The sequence below is a fragment of the Pseudopipra pipra genome, chromosome W (assembly GCF_036250125.1).
Source record: "Pseudopipra pipra isolate bDixPip1 chromosome W, bDixPip1.hap1, whole genome shotgun sequence".
NCBI classification, from domain to species: domain Eukaryota; kingdom Metazoa; phylum Chordata; class Aves; order Passeriformes; family Pipridae; genus Pseudopipra; species Pseudopipra pipra.
In genome coordinates this window covers 36,031,906-36,056,860 of record NC_087580.1, presented here as the reverse complement: position 1 = coordinate 36,056,860, position 24,955 = coordinate 36,031,906, and the positions used below count along the sequence as shown (strand labels likewise).

The following is a 24,955-nucleotide window of genomic DNA, read 5'->3' as shown; positions in this document are numbered from 1 at the left end:
CCTGTAGAAACAATCTGTACCTTTGAGTCAAGCAGAATTACAGTTGATGCTGCTGCTAGATCGACTCCGGCGCTGCCTGAGGTATGGGGGTTGAGAGAGGAGATGGGTACCAGGTGCTGAGGTTGGCTGTAGGAACCTTTTCTGTCATCGCGCTGTTCCCCTGAGCGCTGCGCTGGAAGTTTCCCGACGGTCCTCTCCCGTTTCCTCTCGGCAGCAGTGGGTGGCCTTCCTTGGTGAACCTAGAGCGACAATCTTTTGCAAAATGTGAGCCCTTTCTGCAGCGGCGACAGACAGGTGGTTGGTTTGACTGCCTTTTTACGGGGCAATACCTCCTTAAGTGACCTGTTTGCCCACAACCAAAGCAGCGTTCTTGCGGGGCAAGGGACTCTCGCGCTGCGACCAAAGCTTCAGCTAGGGAAGCAGATGCGTGAGCCTGCGTTCCGACATTGTTACAAGCTTGCAACATTTCTGCTAGTGTGGGGTTCCGCATAGCCCTTAGTATCTTTTGGCAGTCTGCATTCGCCTGTTCCACAGCAAGTTTCTGAAACAGGGCGTCCTGTGCAACTGTGTTATCGATCTGTTTGTTAATCGCGTCTCTGAGCCTGTCTGCAAACTGAAAAAACGGCTCCTGCGGTCCCTGGCGAACCGTGGTAAAAGAGGGGGATTGTGTCACAGCCTTAGAGATTTTACGGAAGGCTTGCAGTGCTAGGTCCTTTGTCAAGTTTAAATCACGGAGTGGGATCCGTGCCTGGGCTGCAGGGGCAGCATACGGTCCTTCCCCAAGCAGTTTGTTCAGCATGTTTGTTATAGGGGTCCCATTTATAGCTAAAGCTTCCTCTGCAGTTTTTTTGCTTAGGCTTTTCCACTCTGTTTCAAATAGAGCAAACTGCATCGTGGTTAAAGTTATCCTAGCGATGGAGGAGCAGTCGTGGGGGGTCAGAGTAAAGGCACTGAAGAGATTTTCCAGTATACCCATTGTAAATGGGGCCTCCAACCCGTACTCTGTGACCGATTTTTTCAAGTCTTTTAAGACTGGATACGGGACAGGTTCCCAGTGCGGGAGTCTGTTTGGTCGTATGTAAACAGGAAAGGCTTTTAACATGTCAATGTCCCCAGCCGCCGCAGCCTCCCGCCGTAAGCCCTCCCACCGTAACCTGGGGTCGGGGACGTTAGTCATGTCGGTGTCGAATACCTCTGGATCCCAGCCGTTTTCCTCCGATAAGGAATTAGTCGTTCCTGGAACCTTTGTGCTCGGAAAGATTTCCCCATTGCACTTTTGAAAAGTCCCTTCCCCTTGCTCTGCAGCGGTATTGCGAAATTGTCTTTCTCTGGGCAATTCGGAAACAGTTTCAGTTCCTGATGGGGGCAGAGGCATGGGAAGCTCGTCCTGCAGGGGTATGCATGCATCTGGGGTGCCTGGGCTGGTGGTGGGGGTTTCGGGGAGGGTTTGATCTGCAGCTGCTCGGTCTCTCAGGGTCTCGTATAAAATTCTCCATGGCTTTAAAACTTTTGTAGCTTTTTCATTTCCCTGCGTTGCCTCTTCCCACAATCGCACCCCCACTCTGTCCCATAAAGCATCGTCTAAAAAGTTAGTTACATTCAGTTCTGCAAAGTTATGTTGAGCCCAGAGCAACAAGCTTTGTAAGGACGATTCGTCCAGTGTTTTTCCGTGCTGCTTTAGCACTTTTTGCAGGATTAAATAAGCATGATTTTGCTCAGTTGATACGTTTGACCCCATTGTACCCTACTTATTGTTACAAAGTCTTTAAAATAATTACCCAATCCGGAGTTCGTAGTCAGCTCACTCAGCAGTTCCCGCCTGCTGAGGACAAGTTTCCGTGCACGGCTTCCGTCTTCTTTCAGTTCTGACTACGCACACACCACCGAAACACAAGGAGTGCTGCTTCCCTTGGTCCAGCCAGCCGATGGCTGACGAATCTTCTAAATGTTAGAAGGTTCTCAGCCCCACGGTTGTGGCGACATTAGTGGCGGTCTGAAAAATAAAAACTAGACACGATCCCAGTATGGGGAAACTGGAATAGTTTATTGAACACGAGAACACTATTTTAAAGGCATCTGGGGCTGTATGTTAATGAAGGGGACAACCTATGTTAATTGGGGAGTTACACAAATTTTTACTGCAATTTCCAAATAGTTAATTTTTCTTCTAGTAGGATTACATGGGGGACAGAGGGATTACAGGGGTTTAGACATGGTTTGATACAATCATCTCAAAAGTCCTTTCTGATTTCTGCTGGAGCCAAGCTTGATCCATGAGGTAGAACTTTAACAGGTCTTGTGAGAAGGGTCCAGCTCCTTCAGATCACGAGGTTTTTGTCAGCCCTTGTTTTCCAAGGTTTGTGATTCAGATTTATCGAGTTTCCTTTTGCTGAGAACTGGGTTTTGTCCCCTTCAATTGCCTGCAAGTGGAATGAAGAGAGACTTGGGGCTGCAGCTCCTCCTGCCTGTGCCCCACACACAGGGCATTGGGGCCTGTCTGGCTGCAGCCCCTCAGTGGGGGCACCGGGGGTAAGAACAGACTTGCAGTGGGGAAAGCTGCTCTGAAAGCCCCGAGAGCTGGGCTGTGCAGAGGCTTTGCTGACAATGGCCTTGGGGGTGGACGTGCTGGGACTCAGGCCCAGGGGGAAAATCCCAGGCCTGATCCCTGAGGAGATCAGCACATGCTGCTGAAATGCTGGGAGAGAACTGCCATTGTACTCTGAGGACATGTAGAAAATACCCTGATAAAGAACAGGAGAGAGACTTCTCTCCCTGTGCCACCTGACTCCATTTGGTCACCTGAGCACCTCTAGGTGCTGCCCTGGACAGAAGGAACAGCGACAGGTTCCCCTGTCCTACATGTGGACACCTTCTGCCACTGAAGTTGGCCAAAGCAATGTCCCAGCAGCCTCCAAGAAGATCCCACAGCTGCTGCCCTGTTCCTCAGAACTGCTCCATTGAAGCCTGCAGTTCCCAGTAGGAATCTCGGTCACCTCTGGCCCCTCAGAAGGAACCAGGGCTTTGTGTCTCAGCAGGTCACTCCTGGCTTTGGTCTTCATTCATTCCCGGGTGAGCTCGGACAGGTGCCTGTTTTGGGCCCATTGAAGTGGGGCAGAAAGAATCCCAGCCCATGGGGGTTGTGGAGGGAGCTGAGTGTCCTTCTGGCCCCAGGTCTGCAGAGCCACAGTGAGACACCTCTGCTGACTCAGCTGAGTCCCTTCCCTCAGTACAGGTGAAGGAGATCCCTCCTGGGCACTGTCTGGGTTTCCTGTCTAATGATGGGACATGAAAAAGGGACACTTGGACTTAACTCTGTGTCTGCTTGGTGAAATGACAATGCTGAAAGAAGTGTCTGTGCCCAGCTGAGAGAAGGAACATCATTATTTCCTTCAGCTGTGTGCCAGCAGGTTCCCCTGGAGCCCCAGGGACAGCTGGAGGGAGCCCAGAGGGGCAGAGCAAGGGCTGCCTGGGGCTGTTGCTGTGCTGCTGAGCTGGGCCAGGCTCCTGGCACACAGGGAGCTCCTGGCAAGCAAGAAGAGCTTCAAAGAGACAGCTCTGCTGGTGAGCAGCTCCTCTGCACAGCCCAGCAGGGCTGAGGGCACTGCCTGCAGCACCCAGGGCACAGGAGAGAAGGCAGAGAGATGAGAGGCAGCCTAGGCTGGGAGGTGACTGAGCTCTCACTACAGGAGAAACCTTCCCAGGATTTGAATGAAGAATTCTCTGGCTGTAGGAAAGTTTAACTTGCCTTCCTGGAGGCATCTCCTAAAGCTGGCACATCCCACAGCTTCCAGGATCTTTCAGCAGGACTATCCCAGTTGCTGCAGTGCAGGGGAAGTGGCCATATGGCAGAGCAGGGCAGGAGCTACAGGCAGCAAGGGCAGAGAGGAGAAGGGAGCAGGAGGTTCCAGGGATCCTGGGCTGGGAGGACAGGGCAGAGCTGCTCAGGGCAGGAACCTTGCCAGCCCTTTGCCACGGTCAGGCTGTGGCTGCAGAGCAGTGCAGGTGAGTTCCTGCAAGTGCCTCTCCCAGCTGCCAAATGGCAGCAGTGGCAGGAGCTGTCAGGATGGCTCTGCTGGATTTGCTGGGGTGCAGCAGGAGAAGCTGCTGCAGAGCAGGACTTGCTGCTGCCCCATCAGAGGCCCAGGGCCAGAAGGTTCCCTGTGCCAGGGCCGGCTGTGGGGTGGGAAGGTGGGGGTGCAGCCAGGGGTGCCCAGGGCTGTGGTGCAGAGCAGGGTCCTGCCCGCAGGGCTCTGTGTGCTGGGGCAGGGACTCTGCTGCCTGCCAGGGTCAGCTCCTAGCCCGGCCAAGGAGCTGCCACGGCCCTGCAGGGAGAAGGGGTGGGTGGAAGGAGTGACCCCTCCGAGCAGGGCAGGGCTGGGCAGGGCCCTTCAGCTGCAGGCTCAGGGCTCCTCACAGCTTCAGCTCCACCTCCTGCCATTTCCAGGGGCCCTTCTCAGGAAGCACATCCCCCCAGAACACCTCCCCCTTCCCAGCCACCACAGGCTGTCTGGGATCTGCTCTGCAGCCCCTGCCCAGGCAGAGCTGCCCCTGGGCACTGGGCTGGGGATGGCTCTGGCAGCACTGGCAGGGAGCTGAGCTGGGCACAGGCAGGGGCTGCTGGCAGGAACAGCTCCTCACCCAGAGACAGGCAGGTAGGGAGAGGCAGCTGCTGCCACAAGGGCTGGGCAGGGGGATGTGGGCCCCTCCCTGCTGTCCCTGTGGCACAGACCCCTTCCCTGAGCAGCTCCTGCCTGGGCTCCTTTCCCAGCCTAAGCAGAGCCTGTGCCCTCAGGCCCACGGGGGCTGGGCTGTGCATTGCCCTGCAGCAGCCAGAGCCCAGGCAAGGACAGGGCCCTGATTTCCAGCTGTCTCTGTGTCCCTCCTCCCTTGGCAGCAGCACTGTGGCATTTCCCTGCCATCCCCTGCTGCCTGGGCTCTCCTTGTTCTCACCAGTGGGTTTTCTGAGCCAGTGTGGGGTTTGGGGGGGGCAGATTCCTGTCCAGACACAAACCCTTTGGGTGCTGCTGTAGAGGTGTGTCTGTGGGAGCCAAGTGCCCAAGTGCCCTCCAGGCACCTTCAGGGGATTCAGCTGTTTGCCTGGGTGTCCTGCAGGGCTGCAGGTGCCCTCCAGAAGGGCACAGCTCTGCCATAGGATCTCTGTGCTGCACAGGATCCCCATGGAGAAAACTCCTCAGTGCTAAATCCATGCAAATGCTCTGGGCAGCTGCAAGGAGTATTTTGTGTCTCACTCTGGGAGGGGAGATATGAAAAGGTGAGGAGTGTGTCAATCTGTTCTTTGGACATGGATTCCTGGATCTCTGTACAGTTTCTCTGTAGGAGAACAGTTGAGTGTGATGCTCCTCCAGCTCCAAGCTGCCAGCACAGGGCAGCTGAGCACAGGACTGATGGGCAGAGCAGCTCTTCTCTCTGCACTAAGGGACCGACCCTGTGCCCCTCAGAACCCACAAGACTTGACTTGCAGTGCAATAGAAATGTCAGGGATTTCAAACATCCACAACCACTCCTAACTGTGGCAGGTGCAACTGGGTGAACAAATACAAAGAATTCCCTCAGCTCAGTCCTTCATTTGGGCAAATTGCGAACAGCAAAGCTGAGAAGCTCTTTGATGTATCACGAGTACATTTGATTTGAGATCACCCTGCATTCCAAGTTTTCTCTCCCAGCAGAGTAAGGAGTCCTTGGGAGCCCATCACAGAGTTCCTGCTTCCAATGGTCTCCTCAGGCAGCAAAAGCCAGAGCTCAGGGGAAGGAGCTGCAGGGAGGTCTGAGAGAGGAGAGAGAGCCTGAGAGTGGGGTGGCTGAGACGGGTAATGTTTGGCTGCAGAAGCCTGGTCTAACTCAGCAGTGACTTTTCCTCCTCAACAGATCAAAATACCCTGGGAAAGGTGCAAATGTGCAACAGCAGCAGCTCCCTCACCCAGTTCCTCCTCCTGGCATTTGCAGACAGGCGGGAGCTGCAGCTCCTGCACTTCTGGCTCTTCCTGGCCATCTCCCTGGCTGCCCTCCTGGCCAACGGCCTCATCCTCAGCGCCGTAGCCTGCGACCACCACCTGCACACCCCCATGGGCTTCTTCCTGCTCAACCTCTCCCTCACAGACCTGGGCTGCATCTGCACCACTGTCCCCAAAGCCATGCACAATTCCCTCTGGGACACCACAACCATCTCTTACATGGGATGTGCTGCACAGGCCTTTCTGCTTCTCTTCTTCATTGGAACAGAGTTTTCCGTCCTCACCATCATGTGCTACGACCGCTACGTTGCCATCTGCAAACCCCTGCACTACGGGACCCTCCTGGGCAGCAGAGCTTGTGCCCACATGGCAGCAGCTGCCTGGGCCACTGGCTTTCTCTATTCTCTGCTGCACACAGCCAATACATTTTCCCTGCCCCTGTGCCTGGGCAATGCCCTGGGCCAATTCTTCTGTGAAATCCCACACATCCTCAAGCTCTCCTGCTCACACTCAGGCTACCTCAGGGAAATTGGGCTCATTGTGGTTATTGCCTGTTTAATGTTTGGTTGTTTCATTTTCATTGTTTTCTCCTATGTGCAGATCTTCAGGGCTGTGCTGAGGATCCCCTCTCAGCAGGGACGGCACAAAGCCTTTTCCACATGCCTCCCTCACCTGGCCGTGGTCTCTATTGTTATCAGCACCTCATTCTTTGCCTACCTGAAACCCCCCTCCATCTCCTCCCCATCCCTGGATCTGGCACTATCAGTTCTGTACTCAGTGGTGCCTCCAACACTGAACCCCTTCATCTACAGCCTCAGGAATCAGGAGCTCAAGGATGCCCTGAGAAAAATGATGACTGGATACTTTTCAGGAGCAATAAAGTGCCAGGTTTCTCGTGCATAGCATTCACAATGAGATTCGTTAATGGCCCAGCCTTCCTGTTCACTTTTTTCATGGAGGTCATCGGATTGTTCTTGCAATAACTTTCTGTGCAATGAAATATTATTATGCATCTGCCTTCTAATTTAGTGTCTACCCACTGAATTTGACCCAAAGATGTAAAAATGATGAATTGTGCTCTCTGAGTATTTAAACAAAATAAAGGACCCTGCAGTGCCTTCTTTGTCCAAAACCCTTCTTCTCAGATATTCCTAAAGGACAGCACACTGCAGGACAGGGGGTATTTGCAAACGGGAAGGGGACAATAATCCCAGCCCAGCAGCACTGCCAGGGAGCAGCAGGGCTTGGTCTTTGCAGAGCTGCTCTCTTTCTACTTCCACACTGTCCTCCTGAGCCCCTTTCTCCCTGTAAGGCCTCAGTGCTCTCTGAGCACAGTCCTGGGGGCTGGAAGCCCTTGGAGCACAGGCAGGGACAGGCCCTGGGAACTTGTGAAGCATAGCTGGGTTCCCTCCCAGCATCTCCAGGATGCTGTGGGATCTTCTGAGGCCACTGCATGTACTGGGTCACTTCTTCTGTCACCTTGCTCCAGGGCTGGAACTCTCCTGCAGTGACACCATGACACTCCTGCTCTCTGCTTTCCAGGTTTCATTTTCACATCCAGTCTTCCCCTCCTGTTCACAGGGACATCCTGGGAGTGCTTCAGAGCTGCCATCCTGGGGCAGCTCCTGCCCAGTGTGGGCAGGCACAAGGTCTCTCCACCTGCTCCTCTCCCCTCCCCAGTGCCACTGTTTTCTGCAGCCTCCTCATCCTTGCCCAGCACAGCCCTCCTGGCACAGTTGGACACAGCCCTTGTTCTACCCCCTCCTCAGGCACCTGCCCAACCCCCTCATCCACAGCCTAATGGCCAGAAACCTTCAGGGCAGGGAGGCACCAGGGAAAATGCTGAGCAAACCTTTCAGCTGCACTCAAATCCAATTGGAGGGGTTGGCCTGGAGGAAGAAATCCCTTCTCATTCTCCAGAACCACCAGGACAACCTGTGTTGTGTCCTGGGCACTCCTCTGGAAGTGTGGGCTATGGAAAAGGTTTTGGTGTCAGGGATATTGAGAAGGCTGGGCAGTGTCACTGGGAAACCTCTCCCAAACACTTGGAAAGGCCAGAGCCATCCCAGAGCTTCCTGGGGCCTTGGCAAAGGCAGACATGGAACCAGTCTGCAAACAGGGGTGCAAGGAGGGTTGGCAGAGTTCCAGACTGCTCAGGCTCAGCAGGGAAGGGGATAGGGCAAGTCCTCCTGCAGCCATTCCCAGGCACTGGAAGGACAAGGAAGGGATTGCAGAACCCCTGTGGGAGGGAATAGAAGAGGATGTTTTGTGCCCAGACTTTATCAAGGCCCTTGACATGGTCTCCTGTGGTCTCCTTATGGCCAGTCTGGTGAGAGCTGGACTGAAGAAGTGGAAGATGTGGTGGGTGGGAAGTTGGCTGAATGCAGAGTGTCCAATAAAATCCATGGTAGAAAGTCCTCTTGGCAGCAACTTCCTGATGAAATCCCTCAGTGACCAGCCCTTGAACACCACTGTAGAACATATTTATTATCTCTCTGTACAATGGGACAAAATCTATTTTCTAGTCCTTTGTGAATGATGCCAAATTTTTAGGGAGCCCTTGAGCAACCTGTCCAGGTTTAAAGACACATATTGGGGTGGGAACTCTAATAAAATAACTCACTCCCCTTTTATTGCCCACCACTATAGGGAGACAAAATACAAGGAGGTATAAGTAAAAAATAAGAGTTTACTGACAAGAAATATAGCAGCAAAATCAGCAATACCATCAGAAGAGTTCAAATTGTCTCCTCTCTCTGCTCCCGCCCCAACTCCCTTTTGTAAACAGGTGAGAACAGGGATCAACACGTGCCTCCCTTCCCCCTTTTCCTCCTGAATGAACAAAGAACAAAAAACAAAACCAGGGGAAAGAGGGGGCAAAGCAACATGTGGGAAACTCTCTGGTCTGAGATCAGTTGTGCTGCCCAAGAACACGCTGACTCCAGAGGTGTCCAAGCAGGGCAGCGGGGGGGAGGCAGCAGCTCTGCTTGATTCCATGGAGTTCTGGGGAGGCACAGGGGGTGCCATGAGACTCTTCAGTGTCACTATGGCCCCTTGGTTCCATGATATTCCCCAGTGTCTCTGCATTCCTTTGGTTCCATGAGGCCCTGTAGTGTCACAATGACCACTGATTCCATGCAGTTCTGCAGCATCAAAGTGGCCCATTGATTCCAGTAGATTCCACAGTGTCCCAGGGTTCCTTGGGTTCCCTGGGGCCCTGCAGTGCTACAATGGCCCCTTGAGCCCATAAGGTTCCTCACTGTCAGAGTGGCTCCTTCATTCCACAAAGTTCCACAGTGTCCCTGGGTTCCTGTTTTTTCCATGTGGTTCCCCAGTCTCACAATGGCCCCTTGGATCCATGAGCTTCCATTATGTCCCCGGGTTCCTTTGTTTCCATGAGGGCCTGCACTTTCCAAATGGCTGCTTGGATCCATGAGTTTTTAAAATGTTTCAGGGTTCCTTTCTTGCCATGAGGCCCCAAGTGTTTAATGATCCCTTCACTGCACAAGATTTCAGTGTCCCTGTGTTCCTTGATTTCCATGAGGCCCTGCAGTGTCACAATGGCTCCTTGATTCCATGAGGTTGCACAGTGTCATCACAAAACTGACCCCACCCAGATGGAGGTTTTGGTGAGGTTAAGGGGAACTGGAAAAAAAGGGATAAATTAATTGGGGAAGCGAAGGAAATTGAGGCTTGGCCAACAGAGAGGAAAGATTTTGATGAGGTAAAAACAGAGTCAGGTAATGCTGAGGGTGCTGAAACACTGACTATGCAAATATTCCTGATAGACCTTTATCTTATTTGTAAACTCAAGCCCCAACCTAAAAGTGCTGCCTCTCCCATTGAAAGGAATCCACTGCTCTAATGACCCAGACACTGCCAGCAGAACAACAAACCTCCAAAAGTTTTGCCTAATCCTGACCCTGAGCTCTAAACCCCAGGTCCTGACCATTAAGCACCCCCACAGCCCTTGGGAGCAGGGTAAGGACCTGCAGGGCCCAGAGCAGGCCCAGGGGGTTGGCAGAGGAATGGGAGGTGACCTGGATCTGCTCAGCTCTGCAGTGACCCCCAGGAGAAGGGCCTGGGCTCTGGGAGGGATGTCCTGTGGCACAGGGGCTCAGGATCCAAGGTAATAAGGCCAAGTGCACATGGCAACAGCCAGAGCTGGTGCAGAGACATCAGGGAGGGTCTAGAAATGCTGCTGGGAGGGGGGTGGGAAAGCAGGAGGGGTGTGTGCAGCCTGCAAGGCCAGAGCAGCAGCAGGGCCAGGGCAGGACAGCCTGCAGGAGAGATGGCCAAGGGCTCTGGCAGGGCTGCAAGGCCCAAAGGCACCCAGGCCTTTGTCCCCTTGCCTCTGGCAGCTGCCTCTGCCACTCAGGCCACCACAAGCCACTTGCCTGGCAGGTTCTGCCCTTGGTTTCTGCCTCGCCCCTCCCTCAGGAGCCTGGCAGGGGTTGCCCAGTTTTGGGCCTTTGTTGTTCCTCCCCCTCCCATCCCAGTGCCCCCAAACAGCCCTGAGCCAGCCGGGAGGGACAGGATCTGCTGGGCCAGGGCCTGGGGCTCAGGCCTTGGCCTTTGTGCTCCACAAAACCAAGGCAGGCTTTGCTCAGCATTGCAGGGGCCTGCCCAGAGCCTTTGTCTGCCTGCACTCCTGGCCTCCAAGGAGCTGCTCCAAGGAGTCCCTGGGGAGGCTTTGTCAGTGCCTGCCCTCAGTGGGGCCCAGCAATGCTTCAAGGCACTTGGAGTTTGGCTTCTGACTTCTTCAGCAGCTGCTTCAATCTTCTCTCAGTACCTCAGGATCATGGTCTGGGCTGCAAACACACCGTGGGGCTCATTAAATTCCAGAAATCCCTCAGGATCTCTTTGTCTTCCTTTAATTGTCTTCAAGGCAATTTCAAAACAAGTCTTCAAAATTTGTATTTTTTTTAATTCAGTTATGGATATTTTTTTAGTACAGAGAAGAGGTGATAGAGTTGTTCAAGTGATCTTGATGCTGAGTGTCTTCTGAGGAGATCCACACTGACCCTGTATGATCAAACTTGCTCCTCACCCCCCAACCTTACCAGTTCTGACATGGCCCATCTTGGACTGACAGCTGATGCAGCTCCAAACACCGTGGGGCTCATTAAAACACTGAAAAACAATTTCTTTCTCTTCCTTTAATTGTCTTCATGTCTTCAAGACATCAACAACTAATTAGAGTTGTTTTGTAGTTTAGCTAAGGAGGAATATTTTAAAGTGGAAGTCACGAAAAAAATATATATTTTTTGATGAAAGAGAATGATTTACACAGAGCCTTGGGATGCAAGAGGGTCAGGGTGCAAAGGATTTAGACACAAAGATAAGGGGGCAAAAGAGTTTAGTAGCACTTAATCATTGACTAATTGAGCAGTTTTCAAGTGATTCAATAGCATTTGCTACAATTTTAACAGTGACTGAATTACAGATTCACAGTAACAACCTTCACACCACAGTCAATTCACACCCACACCCAGGCAGAGCTGTGTAGACACCTCAGTAGCTGGATGTGGAAAGGTCTCTCTCCCAAATTCCCTTGTCAGAGAAACACTCCCCCAAATCCCTTTGTTTTTCCCAATAGACAAGGGTCACAGCTGGAGGAGTGTTTGTTGAGGGGGATCAGAATTATCCTGGGCATCAGCGCCGCTCTTTGGAGTGTTGCAAACTGGAGGGTTCCCGAGCTGGGAGAGGCTGCCAGAGGTGTCCCACTGAGAGGGAGGTGCTGGGGAGCTGCCAGGGCCTCCCTCAGCCCCACTGGTTGTGGGCTCCCAAGGTGTCTGGCTTTAGTTATCTGCTGAATTTCCATCCTGGTGTCAGGAATGACTGGAGTTTCCAAACTATTTGGGAATTGTATCCAAACTCTTCTCTTTGGGTTACTATTCAGGTAGGGAACATTCCAAGGCTATCCCGTGTTCCCCATCTCTTACAGCCATTCAAGTCAGCTGGATGGTTTATTGACAATGTGTCCCGAGGGGCGGCACCTTTGATGCCATAGAAACCCCTCCCCCTGGATTAGGAAACCTTTGGAATTCAGGAGCTGTTCCAGTGGAGCATGAAAATGAACATCAATTTTCCTAAAGCCCAGACCCCAGCAGAACAAAGCCAGGCCCCCTCAGTGTCAGAGCAAAGGTCCCCCATCCCTGTGTCCCTGTGGCCGCTGAGGCGGCAGCGCAGGCCCGAGGCGGTGCCGGGTCCCGGTGCAGCCGGGGCAGAGCGGCGGCTGCGCAAGCGGCAACCCCGGCGGTGAGTGCGGCAGCCCCGTGGGAGCGGCGGCTCCGGGCACAGACGCCGGCGGCAGCCGCTGTGGCTCCTGGAACCGAGTGGCCATTGGGACACTGCAGGGCCTCCTGGAATCCAGGGGCCGGTGGGACACTGGGGAGCCTCTTGGAGCCAAGGGAACCCTGGGATATTTTAGATCATCAAGGAATCAAGGGTCCATTGTGACACTGCAGGGCCTCATGGATCCAAAGGAATTCCTGGAGAGACAGTGGAAACTCATGAAATCATCAGGGCCATTGTGACACTCCAGAACTTCATGGAACCAAGGGTCCGTTGTGACACTGAGGGACCTCATGGAACCAAATGAACCCTGAGAGTTTTTGCAATGTCATGGAATCAAGAGGCCATTTCTGGCAGGATGCTCTGCTCTGATAATACCTAAAAACTGGTCAGCATGCAAACAATGCAAGCTCTCTGTAGTGAGTTACTGCTGGTGTCAAGGTGCTGATTTTAATGTTGAATTAGGATAAACCCAAAATGCTTCATGAAACTTCAAACACACATCCTGCTTTTTGAAGCAGGATTTGACAGACAAGCTGCTCCCTGGCCTGCCAATATGTCTGGCAGTCAAACCCTTGATAACTATAAAAGCCCCGTCCAACTGTCATGGGGCAGATTCTTCCACAGACTTCCTTGAAGTGTGTGGAGCTGCCATGAAGCAGGGACAGCTCTTCATGGTCAGTCCCCAGGGGTTAAGTGAGAGAACTACCCCCTGTCATTGTGAGGTGAGTTATCTCAATGTCTGCTTCATGATTGTATCTTTTTGCTGGCTTTGATCCAACTGCTTTGATAGAATTACTTTGACAGACTGCACTGTCCTCTCTTACACTATACTACTAGAAGGTTCTTGGCTTTTAAAGAGTGTAGTAAATAATTCTGTTTAAGGTCTTTCATCTGTTCACTTGTCTTAGCAATTGGCTGTTCATTTGTCATAATAAATAATTCATTTTATAGAAATATCACAAAAACCTGCAGGACGAAGTGATTGCATCACGCCTCTAGAATTCCTTCAATTTAATTCAAATCTGAGCTTGAGATTGGATCCAGCCACCCCCAGGCTCCTCTCTGAGAAGGACTTTAGAAAGCAAGGGGGTCCTTTCTGCCCCTCGTAGCTCAACGAGACGGCTTCTGCTATCAACTTTGTCTAAGCCTTCCACCCCCCCAGCCCCAAGCCGTGACACATGGGCATGTCTTGTGCATGCAGTGCAAACATGGGCTCCTGAGCTGGTCATTTGATGTCCCTCCTTGGAGGGAAGAACAACCCCAGTGGCCTGGGGTGAGAGGCCAGTGCTGGGAGCGGCGCTGGCTGTGCCAGGGCACTGCTGGGTGCCCCCACCCTGAGCACTCCCACCCTTGTGCTGGTCACTGCTGTTTTCCTCTGCAGGGCGTTGTGTTGGGCACATCCTGGAGAGCAAAGTGGAAAGCAGATGGAAGCTTTGAGGCCCTGGCCTGAGGAGATGCCCCTGCAGGATGGCAGTGCTGCTGCAGAGGTCAGCTCTGTGCCAGCAGTGCCCGTGGCTGTCCCTGCCTGCAGTCCCTGGACAGTCCTGCAGCAGGACTGGGACCGACTACCAGAGCACTGAGGCCTCCAGGAACACAGGGCTCTGCAGGACAGTGTGGAAGGGAAGGGAAAGGAGGCCAGGCAGGAGAAGGGCTGCTGCTCCCTGGCAGTGCTGCTCTGCTGGGACTCTTTTCTGGCCCAGCTCTGCACAGAGGCCCCGACCCTGCAGCTGCAGAGAAGTCAGAGAGGAAAGATGTCAGGCAAACAAGCCAATGCAGAGTTCTTTATTTGGTTTGAGCACACAGTGAGTACAATTGGCAATTTGTACAGCCTGTGGGCCAGGCTAGAAAGGCAAACACTGAACTGAAAATGGTGTTTAAAGATTTTTTGTTGTGAACAAATTCTCACAAAAATAACACCCCTCCCAGGAGCAACAAACAGAGAAGATATGGTGGGCCTTTATTGAAGTCCATAACAGGATTGGCCTTTAATTATGTCCATAACATGCAGAAGAAGGAGAGTTTATTGCTTCTGAAAAACACCCAGTTATGATTTTCCTCAGGGCATCCTTGATCTCCTGGTTCCTCAGGCTGTAGATGAGGGGGTTCAGTGTTGGAGGAACCACCAAGTACAGAACGGACAGGGCCAGATCCAGGGATGGGGAGGAGATGGAGGGAGGCTTCAGGTAAGTAAACAAGCCAGTGCTGATAAACAGAGAGACCATGGCCAGGTGAGGGAGGCACGTGGAAAAGGCTTTGTGCTGTCCCTGCTGAGAGGGGATTCTCAACACAACCCTAAAAATTTGCACATAGGAGAAAACAATGAAAACAAAACAACCAAATGCTAAAGAGCAACTAACCACAAAAAGCCAAATTTCCCTGAGGTAGCCTGAGTGTGAGCAGGAGAGCTTGAGGATGGGTGGGATTTCACAGAAGAACTGGCCCAGGGCATTGCCCTGGCACAGGGGCAGGGAAAATGTACTGGCTGTGTGCATCAGAGCATTGAGAAATGCAGTGGCCCAGGCAGCTGCTGCCATGTGGGCACAAGCTCTGCTGCCCAGGAGGGTCTCGTAGTGCAGGGGTTTGCAGATGGCAACGTAGCGGTCGTAGCACATGATGGTGAGGAGATAAAACTCTGCTGTGATGAAGAACAGAAAGAAAAAGAGCTGTGCAGCACATCCCATGTAGGAGATGGTTGTGGTGTCCCAGAGGGAATTGTGCATGGCTTTGGGGACAGTGGTGCAGATGCAGCCCAGGTCTGTGAGGGAGAGGTTGAGCAGGAAGAAGCCCATGGGGGTGTGCAGGTGGTGGTCGCAGGCTACGGCGCTGAGGATGAGGCCGTTGGCCAGGAGGGCAGCCAGGGAGATGGCCAGGAAGAGCCAGAAGTGCAGGAGCTGCAGCTCCCGCCTGTCTGCGAATGCCAGGAGGAGGAACTGGGTGAGGGAGCTGCTGTTGGGCATTTGTTGCCTCTAGATGTGGGGCACTGTTCAAGTAGGAAATAACAGTGACAAGTTAGGGCAGAACATTCTAAAAAAAATCAAAGCCACTTTCCAACACCCGTTTCACTGCTCCATTGGTTTTCCTTTTCTAGGGTTCTCTTCTTCAGCTCAATGGCTGGAGCCCTGGTTGGGGCTCATTACATCTTCCATGAGGAGCAGACCCTCTGCCCACCGGCTGTGAGGGGTCAGTCCGGCTCTGCACTGGTGGGGTCATGGGCATGGTGGGCACAGGGGCCCGTCCTGGTGTTCAGCTGTTTCAGATGAAACTGCTTCCACTGCAAAAGAGTTTGTCAGCATTTGCACTCCCAAAAAGAACCAAGAGAGCAGAAGGGAGTTTCAGAAGTTTGGGATTGTTTTCAGACTCCATTCATCTTTTCTAAGGAGTGTTCCTGGATGTCACAACCCCTCAGCACTTCTGATGCACTCGAGGAGAACAGAGCAGATCCTGCCAGGCAGGAGGATTGTCTGGGGCTTCGTGCAGAGTGAGGGGAGCTGGTCTGTCCCTCTCTCTTTTTCCAGCTGCCCTGGGTTTGCACCTTCCTGAGATGGAGATTGATCACACTCCGAGTTTGGTCTGAAAAGCCACCAGACACTGTTGAGAGCAGAGGGATCCATCCCACACCCCTCAGTGTCTCAGCCTGTCTCAAGGGCTCAGCACCCCACTTGGAGCCAAGGACACCCGTGGCTCATCTCCCCAACCCAACAGCATCTCCTGGCATGGGCACAGCATCTCTTCCCCTCTCCACTGGGGCTTTCAGAGAACACAGCTGTGCTGGGAGGATGATTTGCATTCTCCAGGCCAGCTCCCACCTTAGAAGGAAACCTCAGAAAAGAGACAAGTGTCCTAAAGATGGGGTCTGATTGAGGGAAAAAGAGCTCCTAAACCAGGCCCACAGACTTCACTGCCCGCACCCCTCAGGGCAGAGGACAATTGGAATGTCTCATTCCCAGGGACACACCTGCCATAGGGGAATCCCAGTATCAGTGTTGGACTGTGTAGCTTGAACTCCCCTCCCCAGTGAGCCTGACTGAGAGAAGGAGGGAACAACCTCAGGACCAGGGGCAAGCTGAGAACCAAGGAAATGCACAGGGAGGGTCCAGCTGGGAGAGGCCAGAGCAGAGCCCACTGGGCACTCAGGGCAGCATCACCCTGAGCCAGCTGGGCCACCTCCCAGACACCAGCAGTGCCAGCAAGTTGTTCCCAGCCCTGGGCAGCTCCTCAGAGTTCCCTCTGGAACTCAAACCACCAGGCATGTGGCTTGAGAGCTTGAGAGAAATCCCTCCTTGGACCTTCCCCTTGAAGTATCCCCTGGAAAATATCCTGGGGTGCTCTGGTTCTGTGAGCAGCCCTGTGACCCACAAAACTCTCACTCGATAGCAGAAGAAACCTGCCCTGCCCTGCCAGGCTTTGCTCTTTCCACCCCCAGCCTCTGCCCAGCCCTGAGGGAGCTCCCCAGCCCGGCTGAGAGCTGCCCCTGGCAGTGGCAGAGCTCCTGCCCAGGCACAGCCCTGGGCTGCAGGACCCTGCTCTGCAGGACAGCTTGGGGCAGCCTGGGTGGCACAGCCCGGCTTCACAACCCTGCAGCCATCCCGGGGAGAAGGGAACCCTGCTGGGATGTGCCTGGGATGGTGCAGCAGGGAGTGGGATGTGCCAGCGTTAGGAGATCTTTGCACCAACTGCAGACACATTGCCCTTCATGCTGACTTACTGTGAGGAAGCCTGGAAAAATTCCTCCTCCAGTGGATCTTCCTATTGACTTCCCTCCCAGCCCAGGCTGTGTGTAACCTCTCTCTGCCTTGCTTTTGTGCCCTGGGTGCTGCAGGCAGTGCCCTCAGCCCTGCTGGGCTGTGCAGAGGAGCTGCTCACCAGCAGAGCTGCTTCTTTGAAGCTCTTCTTGCTTGCCAGGAGCTCCCTGTGTGCCAGGAGCCTGGCCCAGCTCAGCAGCACAGCAACAGCCCCAGGCATTTCATGACCCTCAGGGGGATTGGTGTTGTTTACATGAGACTCAGTCCCTGAGAGTAAGTTCAAACAAGTTCTCAAGAAGTCAAAATGAGATTGAAATACTGAAGTTTCTTGTACAGTTAATGGGTCCCACTGAGGGACATGACTGTGAAAGTGTCCCCAGATTCCAGTTAGAGCAGAAAACTGCAGACAGTGATGACAAGGATGGACAAGCAAGGCAAAGGTGGCTCTGATGCTGAATAAACCTTGACTTGTTTCTTTAATCCAAAGGGCCAAGCCCTGACCCCCAGCCCCTGGGAAGGCACATCCTGTCCCTGCCTCATTCCTCAGGGCTCTTCCTGGGGCACTGGGATGTGGGATGTGCAGTGCCAAGGGCAGGACCATGGGGTGGCACCTGCCAGGCTGCTGAGCAGGGACAAGGAGGCCATGAGGCCCCAGGGCTGCAAGGGGCACTCCCCTCCTCCTGGCATCAGGGGCACAGACAGCAGCCCTGGCCAAAGGCCTGCAGAAGGTGGCTCTGTCAGGGCCTTTCAGCTTCTCCCCATCCCTGTCTCCTCTCCAGCCCAGGCTGTCCTACGGTGTCCATGCCCTGCCCCTTTCCCTGCAGGCTGTCGTCATCCCCCCGGCTGCCCCACCTGGCTGGCACCTTCCTGCACTGACATCTCTGTGTCCTCCCTGGCTCTTCCTGCACACACAAAGCCTTGGGCTCATCCAGACACCTTCTTTGTGACATATTGCACCACAACACTGACCTCGGAGGGAAATTTCTGACTTCTTGTCACCAGTCTCGGCCACCCCAGCTGCCCTTGGTGGCACTAGTTCTTTCTTAGGCTGTTTTCTGACAGGAAGAAAAGCTCCACCAGCTCTGACACCCCCCTTCCAGACCTCTCAGGCTGTTCCTCTACTGTCCTCAATCTTCACACCACTGACCCCTGAGTCCTCAGCCTCTATATACGGGTCATGTGCTTGAGGCCCCAAATTCCTTCCTGAGAGATCTCTGGGACCTCTGCAAGGTTTTGGGAGATGACAATAGAGTCCTCTTGTACAAGTTGTTTCCTACAAGATTTCTGTTTGGGAAGAAGTAGACTGTTAAGTTGAGATAGAAATGTGCAATACACCGTGGAACCTTATTCAAAGTCCAGCTGCAAAATACCTTGTTGTTAAGAGTGTGAAATAAATCCTTAAGTGTCATCAAATATGTGATTTTCTCTTTATTCCCAATCACTAAATTAAGAAACATAACTCAGATGTGACCTCATTCTGTGCTCCAGTGAGATTAACATTAGAACAATATTGTCACTGTCTCCTTGTCTCTTGTGTTCCTCACTGGAAGGCACTTGGTGCACCCCTGGATATCCTGCTAATGAGGTAAAAAACTAATAACCCTTCTAAAGTTCCAGATTTTCCTCACCTGTTTGTACACAGTTGGACAAACTGAACCAAGTTGTTACTTGAAAGCCATCTGCTGGATTTAGCATTAATTACTCCTTGTTTTGATCTGAGGGAAAAAAGCTCACACAACACAACCTCTGAATGCTCCTTTGAACTTACCCACAGTGTGTTCACAAAGACACAGAACAAGGCTTTTAGCTTTTGCTGCTACCCTCAGTTCCAGCATACAAAAAAATGTCTCTGTGAAATAACAGCAATTGCCTTACTGTGTTACTGAACTACATTCAGTTTATCTAGTCTCAAAAAAACACTCCATATTTTCTCCTTGTTTTATTTCAAGGGCATGGGTATGGGTATTTAAATGACTGCCTTCAATGGTACAGGATAGAAACCGTTCACATGGCTATAAATGAATATTATTCTCTTGACAAAACACCTTTTCCAAAGCCTCTGACAAAAAGAAAGGGAAAAAAACTCAGACAGAAAAAAGGAACCACAGGCACATTGCCTGTCATCCACCAAAAAAGGTCTCCTTCCCAAAGATAATTCAGGCACACCCTTCAATATGGATCTCTCACTATCACCCCAAGCTCTTTTTTAGTGGAAGTTTCTATAGGGAAGCTGAAGTGCATTCCTGTCTCAGACAGCCAAGGATAAGATGACTGAGGGAATTCAGTTGCTCTCTTTAATTAATACAGATTATTTCCCTTTCATTTGGTGAAGCTAATGATATGACTGGTGGAATGTCAGTAACAATTAAATCATAAACTCGTGCAGCACCAAAGGGAAAACTTACTTTAGTTATGGAGTATTGCCAGCAGAAATCTTGAAAATCTTATGCATATTTAGACTGATAAAATACCACATGTATTTCATGGAGTACTGCAAGCTTTCTACAATCCTTGTGGCATGTCTTTACAGAGCAAGAGTGAACATTTTGAGATGATACCTTAATAAATGATTTGCAGTTCTATTGTTTCTTGAATGTTAAGCACCACATCCTAAACACAGGAATACGTTCAAGGTCAGTGTCCTATTTTAGACCTTGTCAGCAGCTGTGATATTATGATAATCACACTTAAAACATTCCTCTAGAAAGAGTAAATTAGCCCTTTTCACTAGAAGGATTCTTATGATCAAAACCAAATCTGAATAGGAACAAATTCAGATTACTTTTTTTTAGTTGTTTGTTTGTTGGCTGGTTTTTTTTTTTCAGCAATGCAATAAATGGCTGTCCCTAACTGGGATGGCTTTTCTACCCAAAAATTAAAAAGAAAACTCCAAAGTTCACTTTATTATGCACTTATATTACCTTTGGGGGTTTGGGGTTTTTTTTGGAGGCCTCACCTATGTAAAAATACCTTCCTTAAAATGCATTTATGCTTTCTGTAAGAACCAAACCATTCCAGCTGACATACCCTTCTATCACCAATACTGCAGGGAAATGTAATATCCCACTAAAGCAGAAGGGAAAGAAGAAAACTGAGCATCAGCAGCTATTCCTAAGCAAGATTAGGAGTTTAGCTCCATCTAACTGAGGGGTGAGATGTGTCCCTCAAAATGGGTCTCTTCCCACTCCCCCACCAGCCCTTCTACCCGACTGCAAGCTCAAAGTTCTAAAAACAGAAGAGGAAGCTGGAGCGTCAATATTTCCCCAGTGCAAACCCCAATAATCTTTGCTGGGAGCTGACAGGAATTGCTGTTCCACTGCCCTGGGATATCCCGGCTTGAGGTGAGAGCGCAGCCCCGCCCAGAGCCCCCAACCCCTCTGAGAGCTTTTGTAGCGTCTGTTTGTCCATGTCCCTGTGGCAGAGGCTCCCCCGACATCTGCCGTGGAGCTGGTCCAGCTGCTGGACCAAACAAGGCATTGTCCAGCCTGCCTTCCCCCAGCCCCGACCGCCCCAGCCCATCTTCCATCGCTCTGCTTCCTTTTCCTGCCCCTGCTCCCCCTCCGCTCCCTTCCCTCTGGCATTTTTATTAGGAATGTTCTTGCTGTTCTCAGTGTCCAAGCATAAGCTGATCCCCAGGGGAGCCTGTGGAATGTAACCCCTCAAGCACTAAATTCCTTCCCCTGTGCCAAAGACACAGGTTTGTTGTTGCTGCCCCTCCCGCCGAGCACCAGCTCCATCTCCTGCTCCTGCCCAGCGGCTTTGCAGAAATCCAGGGCTGGGTGTGGATTGAAGGCTGTGGCAAGGGACACCCTTGGTGTCTCAGTGTTTGTGATCTTGGGAATCCTCACAAACCTGGAACAATGGCAGATTATCTGTTGTTGTAAGCTATGTACCTGGAGAATTTTTTGATATGTGTTTATATTTTCCTTGAAAGTACAACTGATTGAAAGTACAACTGATAGAAAAAAATGTATAAAAAACAAGGAAAAAGGAAAAAAAAAGAAAAAGAAAAAGAAAAACAAAGAAAAGGAAGAAAAAAAAGAAAAAGGAGAAAAAAGAGAAAACAAGAAAGAAAAAACAGGAAAAAAATTGAAAAAAAAGAACAAAGAAAAAAAAGAAGAACGAGAAAAAAGAAAAAAGGAAAGAAGAAAGAAAAAAGAAAGAAAAGAAAGAAATAAAAAAGAGAAAATAAAAGAAGACAGAAAAACTAAACCCCAACAAGTCCGGTCCTCCCCCACCGCAGGGAATACAACTCCCACAATGCACCGCGCAGGTGGGGGCGTGGCGAAGGGCGGGCAGGGGCCGTGGCCGCGCGCTGATTGGCTGCGGGGCGGGTCTGTAAAGGCGGAGGGCGCGCGGAGCGAGCGCCATTTTGGCCTCGTGGTCGGGAGTGAGGAGGACTCGCCTGCGGCCGCTGCACTTCGCTGGGTGAGTTGGCGGGGGGGCGGCGAGAGCGGGGTCTGGGGATCCCCTCGGGGGCTGCGGGGAGCGCGGGTGTGGGTGGAAAGGCTGGAGGGCTCGGGAGGGTTTAGTGGGGGGGTTCGGGGGTTCCCGGGGACGTTTTGAGGGGTCCCTGAAGGGACTCAGGGGGGAGGTTGAAGGTCCCTGGAGGGTTTGGGGGGGCTCTGATGTGGGTTTTGTTTTCTGAGAAGATTTGGGGTGTCCCAGGTGGGCTTTGGGGCTCTCTGGGGAGGTTTGGGGGTCCTGGGAGGCTTTGCGGGGACCTTCGAGGCAGTTTTGGGGTCTCTAGGGGGTTTAAGGTGTCCCAGACGGTTTGGAGGGCCCGTGGGGGCATTGGGGGTCCCTGAATGGGCTTGGGGAGTCTCAGGTGGGTTTTGTGGGTCACTGAGAGGGTTTAGAGGGTGCTGGGGAGGGATGAGGGGTCCTTGAGGAGGTTTCGATGGGTCGAGGGGGGGATTTCGGGGGTTTTGAGGGGATTTTAGGGGGTCCCCTAAAGCCCAGCAGTGGGGTTCAAGGGATCCCCAGCCCCCAGGGGAGGGGTCCTAAGGATGTCCTCCAAAATCCAGGGGGGGAGATGTACCACATCTGGGTAAGGGGATCCCAGTGCCCCCAGTATATCCCAGTGACCTCCCAGTTACCCTCAGTATGGCCCAGTAACCCCCTCAGTGACCAGCCAGTGTGTCCCAGTGACCTCCCACTGCCCCCCAGTATGGCCCACTGATCCTGCAGTGAGCACCCAGTCACCCCCAGTATGGCCCAGTAACCTGCCAGTGTTCTAGAGATGGACTTGGGCAGGAGGAACCCCCAAGCCAACACGCTCAGCCCTTGTTTTCCCCCCCATCAGGATTTGTCCTTCCCAAAGCTTGGGTGGATGGAGGAGGAGGCTGCGAGGAAGAGGAAGATGCCTTGGGCCCCCCAGGCAGGTGAGGAGGAAGTCAGTGTCCCTTTGGGCGGGTGTTGTGCTGGCTCTGTCAGCCGAGCATGGCCCCGGCTGCAGGACAACCCCGCTGGCGCCGCCGTCCTGCCGGGGCCGGAGTTGGGGGGATGTCCTTGGCCTTCCCTGTGGGCCGGAGGCAAATCCCCTGCCTGTCCTTCTTGCTTCCTGCCCCAGGCCCCGAGCTGAGGACGGAGAGCCCGGAGGACAAATCCCCCCGTGAGACCCTGGTGGGAGAGGCCGTTTTGAAGGGCTCCCCGGCGCAGGAAGGCAGCGGGGAGGAAAAGGGCCGGAGATCCCCCCGCAGGAGGGGCTCCAAAGCCATCCCAGGGTGCTCTGAGGAGGAAAGAGCCAGCCTGTGCCGGGAAGGCGGCCGGAGCTTGAGCCAGAGCTCTGACCTGGTGGTCCCTGAGCAGCCTCCCAGCAGGGAGAAGCCCTTCAGGTGCTTGGAATGTGGGAAGAGCTTCAGGAAGAGCTCCCACCTCCTCACCCACCAGCACATCCACACTGGGGAACGGCCCTACACATGTGGGGAATGTGGGAAGAGCTTCAGGCAGAGCTCTACCCTCTGCACCCACCAACGCATTCATACTGGAGAACGGCCCTACAAGTGCTTGGAATGTGGGAAGAGGTTTCAGACCAGCTCACATCTCCTCCTGCACCAGCGGACACACACGGATGAGAGGCCCTTCCGCTGCACTCACTGCGGGAAGGGCTTCAACCGGAACTCCAACCTCGTCAGGCACCGGCGCATCCACACCGGAGAGAGGCCCTACAAGTGTGGGGAGTGTGGGAAGAGCTTCACCGAGAGCTCTAATTTGACCAGACACCAGCGGACCCACCAGTAAGGGTAGCCCTACCAGTGCCCCAACTGCGAGAAGAGGTTCGGCCACTGCTTCCACCCTGATTGAAGCCCCTGATGGTGAGGCAACCCCTGGAGTCCAGTGACTGTCAGTCCATTCCTTTTGACCAGAATGGGCCAGTCCCCTTTCCCAGGGGCAGCTTTTTCCAACAGAACCCTTCTTGGGGATGTGTGGAGATTCCTGCCTTGACTGGGGACCCACTAAGGTCACTCCTTGAGTCTGAGAGCAGAGATCTCCCCACCAGTGTTGGTCTGGGGGAGTTCCATCCATCTCCAATTAATAATCATTGCTTTTGTGGCAGCTTTAGTAGAATTGCTTCAACAATTGCTTTAGTGTAGAGCACTATCCTATCTTGTCCTGTGCTCGTGGTTGTTTTAGTGTTTGTATTGTGCAGTAAATAATTCTGATGAAGATGTTTTGTGTGATCATTTGTAACTCTAAATAAATTCATTTCTATCAATAAATCTGATTTACCATCATTTAACCTGGAGTACAAAAATGATTCAGTCACACCTCTGTAATTCCTTTAAACTGAAAGTGCTGGCATAATCCAAGGCTGAGATTGGATCCAGCAACCCACAGGAAGTTGGGAGCTCAGGGGGGCCACCTCCCTTTCCCAACCCCTTTGTGCCCAAAGACCCCCATGAGACCATTCGACCCACCAGACCACCTCCCCTTTTCCACTCTTTCCCTGTTCCTCCCACTTTCCCATTGTCCCCTTAATCCTCATTTTATCCTCAAAACTGTTTTTGGGTCTCAACCCTCACTTTTTGCCTCCTCTCCTGTTGTTGCTGAAGGAGAAAATGAGGCTGCACACACAGAGTTCCATTGCGGGACTTGTCCTCCCATCTTTCTGCCATCCCCCTTTCATTGGGTTTCCTTTGGAAATAGCGCCTGGGCTTTGTCTTTTAGTCCACTGGAATTCCCAGCATGGCCCCAAAGCAGTGCCCTGATCCCACACATTCCCCTCCCCTCATGTGCTGGCTGTGTTCAGCCACCAGACAAAAACACAGGCTGCCATGCAGAGCGTTCCAAGTGGTTTCCACTTTGGCAAACAGCACTCTCTGGATGGAAAACACCAGTCAAGGCTAAAACACTCATTTTGGATCCTGATTAACTGAATGCAGCTGCTGCTGCCTTAACTTGTTCCCACAGACATTCTCAGGGTTCCTTTGCTTCCAGGAGGCCCCACATGTCCCATTGGCCCCTTGATTCCATGAGCTTCCCCAGTCTCCAAAGGTTCCTTTAGGTCCATGAGGCCCTGCAGTCCCCAAATACCCTTTGGATTCTCAGAGATTTCCCATTGTCCCAGGGTCCCTTGTGCTTCAGAATGAGCTGCAGTGGGACAGTGGCCCCCTGGTTCCGTGAGCTCTGCAGTGTTCCAGGAATCCTTGGGTTCCAGGAGAGCCTGCAGTTTCACAAGGAGCACTTGAATGCAGGAGGTTCTGCAGGGTCCCAATGGCCCCTGGATTCTGGGAGGTTCAGAAATATCTCCGGGCTCCCTTGGTTCCAGGAGGACACACATGTCAGCAGGAACCCTTGGTTGCAGGAGGTTCAAGTGTCCCAGAATTCCTTTGATTTCACGAGGCCCTGGATTGTCCCAATGGACTCCTGATTCCATCAGCCCCCTCAATGTCCCAATGGTCCCTTGGTTCCATGAGTTTCTGCAGCGTCCCAGGGTTC

The 24,955-nt window shown here is 52.6% G+C and overlaps 2 protein-coding genes and 1 pseudogene across 2 annotated transcripts; 1 reads left to right on the top strand and 2 right to left on the bottom strand.

Annotated features, from left to right (window-relative positions):
- LOC135405244 (zinc finger protein 208-like) overlaps positions 1-24,955 on the bottom strand; it is a 328,696-nt pseudogene that overhangs the window by 170,354 nt on the left and 133,387 nt on the right.
- LOC135405564 (olfactory receptor 14J1-like) lies at positions 6,261-6,782 on the top strand (the record flags this gene model as incomplete). The annotated part of the gene is made up of 1 exon (XM_064640271.1): positions 6,261-6,782. A coding segment is annotated over exon 1 (522 nt), but the record flags the coding sequence as incomplete, so codon positions are not given.
- LOC135404641 (olfactory receptor 14J1-like) lies at positions 14,258-15,241 on the bottom strand. Its single transcript, XM_064639374.1, has one exon. It carries the CDS (start codon positions 15,227-15,229, stop codon positions 14,258-14,260), a length of 972 nt encoding a protein of 323 aa, XP_064495444.1. The 5' UTR covers positions 15,230-15,241.

Coding starts and splice junctions, on each gene's coding strand:
- LOC135404641 (XM_064639374.1), bottom strand. CDS start 15,229: ATGCCCAACAGCAGCTCCCTCACCCAGTTCCTCCTCCTGGCATTCGCA.